Here is an 11,783-nt window from a genome sequence, read left to right on the forward strand (position 1 = left end):
TTTTTTTTTTTTTTTTTTTTTTTTAAGAGTACACTCTGTGGCTGCAAGCAATTACCTTAGTTTATTACAGATAAAAAAAGAACTAAAGGATAAATCTTTTGTCAGACTAAAGAGCCAAGATGCTTCCCTGATGTCCACTGCTATTTTTCAATTTTCTGGCATTTTCTACTAGAACAGATAACTGCATAATTAAAATGACCTGAAAAAGGGGAACTAAACAGCTTTTCTAACATTTTAACTAATTACAAAAATAAGTGATTGAAACTCGCTTTCCAGGTAAATAATTTTTCTAGTAAATAGAAAATAGATGGAGCTAATACTATACAATACTAGTTATTCTATAGGAAGGAAAAGAGTGTGAGAGAGCAATACTAGGCACTACAAACAATAACAAAATTAATCAACAGCCATGCTCATTTTCACACCTAGTACTTTAGGTGGCAAAGTTGGCTATGTGGACCCTTTAGAAAACAATTCATCTTCTGCTTAGCTATCCAATTAATGAAAATATTTTAGACTTTTTATTTCACATCTAATTTGTAACTTCAGCTATGACCAAGGGAATCCTTACTGACTGAAGTCCAAATAATTTTCCTTAGCAATATAAGGTTCAAGCAAAATTCCTTTTGAACAGTGGTGCTTAACCTATGGCCTGCAGGCTGGATTCAACCCCCAAAGTTACTGGATCTGGCCCACCGTACAGAGGATCAATAGCAAAGTTTGGCCCTGCATATCCCCTTCCCTGCCCTGTGCCATGCCATGCTGCTTGCTCTCTCCCTCTCTCCTTCCCTATGGCAGGCAGCCACCTTCCTCCTCGTTCTCTTCCCCAACCCACCTTCTACTGGAGAGGCATGTTAGCCCACAAGCACCAGCTCTACCACTAAAAGGTTGAGCTCCACTGCTTTAGGAGATTCCTTTCATGCTGTCCTTAGGCTGAACTGGATAGCCATTGTATGAAAATATTGTGCAAAGACTGTAATAAAAGGTATGCAGATACAGTTAATACATTAAGAAACTGCACACTGCATCTTATACTTTAGTTCTGTTTGGGGCTTTTGCTGATTTTTTTTTTCAAGTTCAGCATAGTGGTGTGAAGACGATGATTCAGATGCTTGCCTATCATAAAAGAAATGCACAAAAATAATGAAAATCAATCACATTCTTAAATTCAGTGATTTCTGAAAGGATTTACTGACAAAAGAAAGTGCTTTATTATATTTGAAGAAAAAAAATAGGCGCAGCAGCTTATCACAATTCTCCACTACTGTGCAATAATGATGGAATCAATACAACACGAGAGAATCTGGTAGATGAGATTGTACAACATCTGGAGATCACAGCTTTATGCTCCTTCTTGTTCAGGGTAATTTAAAATTTTGCGGTGAGCTTGGCGCAAGTATTGCTGCTGTTTGAAGTAAACTTTAAAAGCTCCTTTTATAGCAACAAAAGCAATCCCACCCTGAAATAAAAAGAAATATTTTGAAAAACTAGTTTTTCAATATAATGTCTTATCAAGTTTTCTTCTAAACTTATTGTAAAAAACAATTTATTTTGATTGCAGGAGTTACTTACCAGTTCCTAGAGTTCTCTGAGATAATGTTGTCCATATGAACATTCTCGTGGCTACATGTCTCAAGAACTGACCATGGAGACTTCTTTGCCCTAGCAGTACCTGCACAACACACACATGCCCTGCCTCCTCTCATTCTAAGAGTATGAAGGGTAATGTCTCTTCCTAGACCTGTTTTCTTTCATCTGTAGAATGCAAGAGTCCTTGGCACTCGCAGCAAGAGAAAGGGGGCAGGATGCAGAATGTGGATATGTGAACAATCAATCAATCTCAAGGAATTCCAGTGACTCTTCTGTCTCCTTTGATTGCTCGTTCATATGCATATTCCACTCGGGGTGACTCCAAAGCAGGACCTGGTAGAAGGTGTGGGAGTTCTAGTCACACACATGACTAGGACAGATTTACCAAATCCAGAACCAGTGATGTGCAGTGCTTGGTAAAGGACTGGATGAGAGGGTAGCTGGCTTGTAAATATACGAGTTCAAAGACATTCTATAGAGAAGATTGCTTGGGCTGCAGTGGAGCAAACTTTGATCACCACTGGCCAGTCCACCTGAGTGATTTACAGTATACTAATACAGCCCACCATTTAATTAGGCAGTTATGGGTGGAAATCATGGTAACATTTAATCTTTCAGCTAGGGGAAGAAACAGCCCATGAGATTTCCAGGAAGCCTTGATCATGTGCATGTGAAAGGACAAGGTGGGGTATGAACACTTGTGAAATTAAAGGCACCTTGAACACCCTCAGTTTAGAGTAGACCATACTTAACACAATCCAGCATGTGGATCATTTCTTGCTTGAAATTTCCTGTTCTAGTTATTTTTTTTAAAGTTTTATTGTCTAACAAGAGCCACTGAGGTCAGTGATGGAATGTCCATAGAGGTTAAAGTGTTCTGCCACAGACTTGACTGACGTTTTGGTATTGATGTCAGCTTGGTGTTCATTCCTTCTTATACATAGGGATTGCCTCATCTGTCCAATACAAAAAGCAGAAGGGCACTGTAAGCAGGTGATGGAATATATGGCATTGATAGAGGTGCATGTAAATGAACCTTAGATGTTATAATGGTCTGTGCTGACAGTATTCTGTGTTAAGGGGGCACAGCTGGCATCTAGTGCAAGATCCGGTGCCTTGGTGAGAAAAGAGGTAGTTTATTTCTTGAGAGATGCCATTTGAGGTTGGGGGAGAGGGGTGCCTGTTGGTTTACATCCACAGTAGCTAACATGGTGTTAGCTAGAATCTTGCCAATGGAAGCTAATTTCTTCAGGAAATCTGTGGTATCTTTCAAATAGCTGGCAGCTCCTGTAGCATATGGAAACAGGATTGAGTCAACGTAGCCAAAAATTCCCTCTGTGATGGTGCAAATGCCAGAGACAATGGGATGTAAAGGCATAAGTGTAATACAGTAGATACTTCATGGGGTAAGGTTCCTCACCCACCCTAACCCAGCCCCTAAAAGATATGGGTTTGTGATATAATTAGAGGGATACAGAGGTGCAACAAATAGGTATGCAGGACCACTGAAATGCTCTAGCTTTTTCATTCAACTTCTGTTTCATAGGGCACCAACTTCTCATCTGCTGCACATGACTACAAAATGAGTATCAGCTGATCAGAGGAGTGGCACCCTTTGCAGCAAAAGCCGCAGCAAACAGCTGAGCAGCTCATCCTGAATTTTGCAGTCCTCTGTGAATTAAGTGGGTTATAAACAACCCAGATTCAAAATGATCCATGTTCTACTGTATGTGGAACTGGTCATCTTCTGAGTGAAAGAAAACCTCCACACTTCTGCTAACAGCTCTGGACCTAGGGATGGTTCCCTAAGTGGTATGAGCTGGTACCTGATAGACCAGCGGTTCCCCTAGCTTCAGTACCAACGAACACTAGAGAGTCTGAGTCTTAGGTCATGCAATGCCTGAAGTAAATTTTCATGAAATAGCGTGGCAGGAGGCTGTAGAAGTGAGTTGTGTGTTAGTAGAGCAGCCAGTGTTTGTCAGATCCATGGTTACTAGAAGTCAGTGGAGAAACCAACAAGCTCCTCAGCACTCAACTTTCCACAAATGTGGACACTCCAGAATTGGGTGTTGGTACTGGCATGTTGCTGAGCTTCACTGGGATCTGTAGAAGTCTTGGATCTGTTTATTGGAGTCCATCTTGAAGTCTCAAAAGCGGTAGAGATGAGAAGAGAGCAAAGAGTCCCTGGGACAAGACCTTCCTTTGGAATAGGAAGATCCACGTCTTTCCTTACAGGAAGAAAACCTTTTCTGGCACCAAAACTGACTGCATAATTTTACATAGGAGGTAAACCTGGAAACTGTTTTCAGACTCCTACCCTGACTGATAGCAAACAAGATGTGCTTTCCAGGGATCCAAGATTCCTCTGAACAGTAGAAGCACTTGCTGTACCCAGACTGAAAGTCAGGATACCAAGTGAGCCTCACTACTGGATAAGCCACATATTTTAGAAAAGGGGAGCTTCCAAGTCTCACTTTAGGACAGACTGGGACACAGAAATTAGAGCAATCCCCTGTAAAAGTGCAAAACTAAGGGATAAAAGTGAATAAAGCATATTCTGAGGGTGGCTACAGACCCAAATGTGGTCTGGATGAGACTGCAGAAGCTCTGTCTTGAGGCAAGGCAACTGAAAGGAACAGAAGTGCTGGAATCACGCTGCCCTGGATGCTCTCAGTGTGCTTCACAAGGAAACAAGTACACACCTTTGCACAGGCTCTGCTAGGGCAAAAACATCTCCATTCCCAAGTGCCTGAGATGCATGTGCACCCACAGTGGTATATGGGAAAACATTCAGATAACAGCATTTGATTTGAAATTACGCAAATTAGATTAAATTCAAATGAAGACTTGAGGCAAAGTTTACTGTATACTTTTCATATTGCATAAAAGGATTACATGATGGGTTTTATAAATCCTTCTGGAAGTTTTTGTTCACTTAAAAGGTTTAACAAAGTTTGCAATCCAATATTAAAGAAAGAAGTCAAATTTTGATATGTTTTTCCCAAAATAACATACACTAATTACTAATTAGACATTGAAAAATACACTTGCTCGAGAGCATTCCCTTTTGCTCATGGCAAGCACAGAGAAAGACAAATTCAGTTTCTATAAAACAACAAACCCATTTCATTAAAAATTTTTAGTAGTTAGGTTTGCTACAAATCTCAAAATAGGAAGAGATGTTAAACGGCCTTCCATAATCTGCTGCAATGGTTATTACAACACTGCTCATAGCCTTCCCAAATAGGAGAAGGAACATACAATAGAAAAAGTGTTTGGGCAACTTATTTATTGGGAATGAAAAGGGTGGACTCTAGTAGCAAGAAAGGAACCAGTGAAAGAGATAAACGTAGCACTTGAGTTACACACTAGGCATAGCAAAAGAATGTAATCCTTAGTCTGAAAAAAGGGGTATAAACAGAAACTCCTGGCTCCCCTTTCACTAGCAGCCCTTGGGAAAGAAATCTTCCAGGAATCAAACAGGTAAGAGATTCATTTACTGCATCCCATAATCAAAGAGCAATAAAAAGGCTGATCCTATGTATAAAATCTGCAGACTTGGGATTTTTACCATTCCTACAAGCCACCCATGGCATCCTCCTTCCCCATTACTGCTCCTCTGTTTAGACCAGCCCCATCTAGAATCATGGGTGCAGGCTATCTAGAATCATAAGTGAATTTATAGTGGTACGTCCAGTACACTATACAGATGAGGAGTCTTCAGTATTCGCCTCATCAAAAGTCACCTGCCCTTAATCAAAAGCCATGTTAAAACTCTGCTAAGAAGAAGTTTACCTCTACTTCTTTTCTTCTACTCCCACAAGCTTTTATTGCCATTTCTAAAAAGTAACATTAAAATAATCTTACCAAGATTGTCCTTTGCAAGTTTGAATTAACACTGCTGAACATCAGCTTGCCCACTATTGTAGCAATAGTTGGGAAGACTAGAGCTCCACACAGAATACGAGTAGCGGAGACATGATCTGCCAAAGGGTTAGCCTCTGCTGGAATACGAGGAACAGGACATCCAATCCCTACAGAACAATCATATGGTCATTTAGAGAGGAGAAAGCACTAAAAATACTGTAAATGTAAAAATGTAAATACTTGACTGTAGTTAGTTCTATTCAATTAAACAAGTATTTCAAAAGCATCCCTCACTAATATTTCTGGGCATTACCTTTAGCTTTATACAATACAATAATTAAAAATAGTAGGCTGTACCCTCATTGTACAAACTCAGAATAAGTCCCTTCCATAAACGGTTTACAATCTATAATAGACTAAACAAAGGGCAAGAGGGAAGGAATTACAAACTTTGTCTTAAGAAAAAAAAAAAGGTGGGGGCGGGGGGGGAAGGCGTGTAGAACTACCTTTCAGCCTCCTACCTTACAGGGGCAGAATCCAAACTTGATTTTCAGCTAAAATTCATTGCATTACCTGGAAATATACTGTTCAGAATTTGCAGTTTGTTAGAATATTTGCGCCATAGTCTAAGCACATAGTCTTCCCAGCGAATCATCTTGCCCAAAATCAGCATGACTGGAATGGTGGGAAGTCCAATTAAAAGAAATAATGGATCAGCTCTCTCCATGACATCAAGACCTTCTTTATGACCTACAACCTGTTAATGTAAAAGAAATTTTACTTAATGGTTAAGACATGCATGAGAGATGGCTACTGTATATTGCATATTCTTAAAAAAAAAGTCAAGTTTTGAAAAACTGGATTGGTTAGTTTGAAATGGCCCATGCAACTGGGACTTAAAAACATCAGATACAATAAACAAGATTATTCTTCAAGTTCTCATTTGGTGCTCTCACCTGATTATCAAATTTCCTGTTGGAGAGCTACCAGTTCCAGTTCATGAAAAACTCATCTTCCAATAGTGAGTTACTCAACTTACTAACTACCCCAGACTTACCATCTCAGACTTCTATGCAGTCTGAGTGATGATTACATATAATCTCTCCTTCACATACATTTAAAGTTAAAACTAAAACTCCCAAGGGTACATATAAAGACTTGGGATTAAAACCTCTTCCTATGTTACAATTTAAATGACAGTTGAATTCTTTGATTCAGTTAATGGACCCCAAGATGACTGATGATTACTATTTAAAAGCAGAATGTGCCAGAGGGTGTAACATTAGTAATGGGTAGTCCTTCTCTGTGCGCTGCAGAATGAGGTACAGTATTTGGGCAGCAGTAATACATATCTGGTCAAGTAAATTATCAACATTTAAAACAAAAGATCAGTTGTTTATACTATGCAGTACAATATGCAATTATGCTTATACTCCAACTGTTTTAAAGTAAAATATTTAAGTATATAATTCCATTACTGAATGGTCCAAGAACCAATAATTAAAATAAAAGAGTTCTGTATTTTTTCACATCACTGTTCCAACACTTCAACCCTTCTACGGAAAACAGTTCGTATTCAGAAGATTCAGCTCCACTCAGATTTAGTTATTTGCCGAGATGTAAGCACTTGTTCAAATATGCAGTTTTATAGACTTATTATCTTAGATGTTTGTGTCAGCTGATAGCAGTTTTCTAGAAGTGTAGCTGTTCTCTGGGTCTTGTGCAACAAAACTGACAAAATCTAACACAATCACTGATACAATTCTAGAAAGCGTAGACTTTTGCCTGACCTGGACAAAATAGAACAGTCCAAAATACAACAATCATTTAAAGCAGTTCTTTGATAACAGCTATCCCAAAGTGTTAACAAAACAAATGCAAAGCTGGCAAATTTAATTTGGCACAAAACACAAAACAGACCATTTAAAATCAGATTTATTTTTTAAAGCAACAATTCAACAGGATGGCTACAATGGTTGGTCAGAAACGACTGTCAAGATAACTAGTGGAACTCCATGTAGTACTTTTACAAATGTTTCCAATCATGTAAACAGAGCTATCTTGAATTTCCAAAATTACTAATGGTTAGACCATTCACCTGAGCCTGTAACACTAATTTTCTTAGCTGAATTTACCACTGACAATATTTCTACATTAGTAAATTAACTCTTAGTCCAAAGATAAGCCTGCAGAATTTACTGTCAGCTTCTTCAAGACCTTCATCCCAACTGAATGCAAAGTCTTCATTCCTCTCTCCTGCCTAAATCCCTCTCCTACCTTAAAGGATGCAGCATCTCAACCTCTCTTCTTTGAGCTATCATTCCCTTTCCCTGGGACCCTTAATCATTTACAGCACTGGTGTCAAACATAGCATGCAAACTGGATCTGGCCTGTCAAGAGAGGTCATCCAACCCACAGCGCTGGGCTCCTGGCTACAAACTACCAGATTCCCTGCAGTGGCAGTTCAATCAGTACCTGCATTACTGTCACAGCTCCATAAGTGACAGCTGTCCAGTAAATGGATCCCACCATTATTCCAGCTGCAGCAAACGGACATGCTTTTGAGATCAGTCGATCTGCAAGGTCCAAGACATAAACAACTGGACCTAAAATACAAAGGAGAGGGAACAAGGTTTCAGAATATAAGTGCATTGAAAAAATATGTACTTTTTTCTAGATTAAAGTATTTTTAGTAATGATAACTTTGAATCCAAACACTTCAGGCAGAATTTTTAAAAGAGGAATGCATAGTGAAGGGTTCAACACAAGTCTGCTAAAATTACCAGAAATTCAGATTAGAATAATTTTTTTCTTACCTGACCCGTTGCTTCATGTGATAATCATATGCCACATATTTTGTAGTAGGCCAATATATTTATTATTGCCTTACAAACATTACCTCACTGACTGACTCCATTCATGAATTAAAAGTTTTTTAAAATCAGAACCTCCTCACAGCTGCACTGCTGTACGTGTCATTTCTGGAAATTTAGAGGGGACAATAGTGTACTTCACTATTCCAAAGAAGAAAAACATGTATAATTAATGTCTCAGGTAGCTTCTTTCCAAGCTAAAAGGACTGCTGTCCTAACACCTTTTTTGTTTTACAGGAGATACTAGGATACATTGGATTTGAAAGGTCATTAATATTGAAAAATTCATTTTCAGAAGTAACCCCAAATGACTTTAGAAAAAGTATTTTTTCCAGTTTTATTTTGTGTCTTTCACAGAAGTTTATGAATAGACAGTACACCATTGTGTTGGGAGCCATTGTATTTTGAGGCTCATGCCCTACCTGACAACATTCTCCTAAGAGTGATAGAAGGGGGACACCCATTTTCTTCTCTGTGCACAAATTTGTACCAGAAAAAACAATTCGTGAAGCTGAAACTAAACAAAGGTGATACAGACAGATGCCTGCAAAGGGAAAGGAGAAAGAGGAGAAGTGGCTCTAATACTTCTAATCAGGGCCATCCCTACGGGGGTGGGGGGGGGGTGAACTGGGGCAACTGCCCCCAGCCCCCTTCTTTGGGGGCCCCTGTGGAGCTGGGTGGAGTGGCTGCTGCTGCCAGCTTCACATCCAGCCGCTCAGCAGCACCCTCCTCCCCTCCCCCTCCCCCCAGTCCAGCATGTCCGGCTGCTCGGTACCCCGTCCCAGCTTCCTTACATCCCGGAGCAGGGCACCACAGGCTGATTTGCCTTAGGCCCCACACCCTGCTCAGGTCACCTCTGCTTCTAATACTTTTTCATGCCCAATAAAGAGACCCTTCTAAAACAAATATCATCAGGGAATTAAAAACAGAAACAATTATCTGGGGAGAAAAGTAGAATACACTGCTCAAAGACCCTTATCAAAACCAAAGCTTTTCAAGTTAGTTCATATCTAATCTGTTCTACCTTTTTTCTGTTTCTTCATATTTTACACTACAGTAGGGATATAGGAGACCTTAGGGTCTCCTCAAGACCCACATATATCACATCACATCACTTTAAAATTATGTTTGATTTCAATTATTTTTATATTCTCATAATATTATAAATGACATTTTTATTGGTTAGAAATCTGACATTAAGCTTTTAACACCCATATTTGGGATACCACTTCGTCATCAGTGGATGTTCTGATGGGCAAAGCAATCAGAATGTTTCTGATTAGTAGTACAAGCTGTTACAGTGTTCTCTCTACTTTCATATACAGGAATTTAGTTTTCAAATCATTTCAGATTTTTCAAGATCAAGACTACTCTACAATTCAATTATAAGTATGTATAACTACTTATCTTTGCCTATAAAATGTGTATGGGTAACTTCATATTTTAATCAAGCATACATAATTATTCTATACCAAAAACTCAAAAGGTTTTTTCCTCATCTCAAAGTCCTCTTTAGAAGTAAGTATTACCAATTCCAATATAGTCTTTAATATACCACTCCTTTAATAGCAGACTAGATAGATGGAAGATAATAAATCCCACAAAACTGTTTCATTTTAGTCTGCATTAATATTAAATTATGATTGAGAGATTTTATGACAGCAAATTGAAATCAGTTCTAAATTTGGTAAATTATGCATAAAACCTTTGTAATAATCCTCAGTGCATTTTAGGACACTGGCATTTAATTTGGAAGTCAATTTTTCATACAGAAGAGATCTGTCTGTAAGAGAGCAGGTCCTCAAAGTCATGTCTATCATTTCAAGTGTAATTATTATTCTCCAACATCCTTCAAAAATTCCCTACATATTTTTGGCATATAAAGATTGCATCCAGAAGGCAAAGAACCTAAACCTCTAGTGTTATATAGTGCTTAAAATTTGCAGATCCTAGGCTAACACATATACTTACTGGGCACGTCTACACATGCATATTGAAGTGACACAAACTCCAGCATAGTATTGCTCCCAGGTGCTGTGCTACACATGTGCCCTGGACTGCATCACATTGAGCTGGGTTGGAGCAACCCTGGCAGGGGACCCAGGGAGTCAGTCTGCCAGCCTGGGGCTGCTCTAACCTAACTCAACGTGCTGCAGAGGGGATGGCTGGGGCATAAAGGTGCTCTAGTGCAGCACTAGTCAGCAGGCAGCCCCCACAATGAAGCACCCTCATGCCCCAGCCAGCTGTGTTGTATCAGCACCTATATGTGCATTGCTGCAAAGTAAAAAACTCTGCAGCAGGACAGCACTTGAATTTACAAGGACAAGCCATAAACTACAAAGTTTATTATATTCCTGAGGCCTACAAGGGCCACACTTGTAGATGCCAAGACATTTACTGCAGAGCTAATTAGTCTGCTCTGCAGTAAATGTCTTGTGTAGATATATACACTGGCTACTAATTAATACCATCCTTTATACACATTCAAAGCAAGTTACTGAAAAGTGAAATACAGTTGTAAGGAAAAAAAGATGAAAAAATGAAGATATTTAAAAATAAAATTTTATTCTTGAAAACAAAAAAAAAATCTTGCTTTTGATACACTTAAATAATATTTAATCCGTGAAAGGTAAACAAAAAATATGCACTTCACATTACGCTTCACTCTGTTCTTCACTATTCGGATTCAGAATCTAGTTCTTTTTCACCTGCTTGGGCAGTAAGCATTTTATAGCACATTACAAATTTATCTACTTTCTCCACTCCTGTTTATTCTAGATGAAACTAAAATTCAAGAAACATTCTTTCTACTGAAGCAGATGTTTCACATAGTTGCAGATGAGTCGCAAATGTAACAGGTTTCAAATCTAAGTATTTTTTCAATGAAGGCCACCAAGGTTGCTGATTTTACAATCATCCTCATAACTTTAAAGGAACAACTTAAGGTTGGGACTTTCATGCATCTGGAACTGAAGTATCCATGGCAAAAGTTCTTGCAAAACCCACTATCAAAAATACTTTTTGTTCTGCATTTAAATTCACCTCCCTGTATTGTTTATGTAATATAGGCTAGTAAGTAAACTAGAATCACACAATCTTCAAAGCTAGACTTGATCAATTTTGCATATGGTTTCAGATCTTCATTACGTATTGTAAATAGCCACTCGTGTTACATCTTAAACTGTGGTGTGCTCCTTCTGGAATGCTTCTGTTGGTTTTACATGCTGACAGGTGCTTCGTCTCTTTGCACAGCTGTATGTTCCTGGTTATTTTGATTATGTTGTCCTGAATGCCATTCTTGAGCTCATCTATAATATTCATGTAAAACTCAACTCTTTTCTGAACTATAAAAAGGCATGCCATTTGGCTGTTCCACTTTGTTTCTCCTGGCAACCGGGACATAACAGATCCTTTACTATTGTTGAAATAGCCTTTTGCAGCATGATGATCTCA

The 11,783-nt window shown here is 38.8% G+C and overlaps 1 protein-coding gene across 1 annotated transcript in view; it reads right to left on the reverse strand.

The window, feature by feature from the left end:
- Nucleotides 1–96: 96 nt before the first annotated feature.
- The window catches only part of MARCH5 (membrane associated ring-CH-type finger 5), a 58,005-nt gene continuing 46,318 nt past the window's right edge, over nt 97–11,783 (reverse strand). The window contains exons 3-6 of the mRNA XM_019502648.1: nt 7,933–8,063; nt 6,031–6,214; nt 5,458–5,624; nt 97–1,459 (exon numbers count right to left, since the gene is read on the reverse strand). Coding sequence (XP_019358193.1) covers nt 1,343–1,459; nt 5,458–5,624; nt 6,031–6,214; nt 7,933–8,063 — 599 coding nt within the window. The 3' untranslated portion in view covers nt 97–1,342. The remainder of the gene's footprint in view (nt 1,460–5,457; nt 5,625–6,030; nt 6,215–7,932; nt 8,064–11,783) is intronic.

Source organism: Gavialis gangeticus, unplaced genomic scaffold, assembly GCF_001723915.1.
Source record: "Gavialis gangeticus isolate Ggan-Ray unplaced genomic scaffold, GavGan_comp1, whole genome shotgun sequence".
NCBI classification, from domain to species: Eukaryota; Metazoa; Chordata; order Crocodylia; family Gavialidae; genus Gavialis; species Gavialis gangeticus.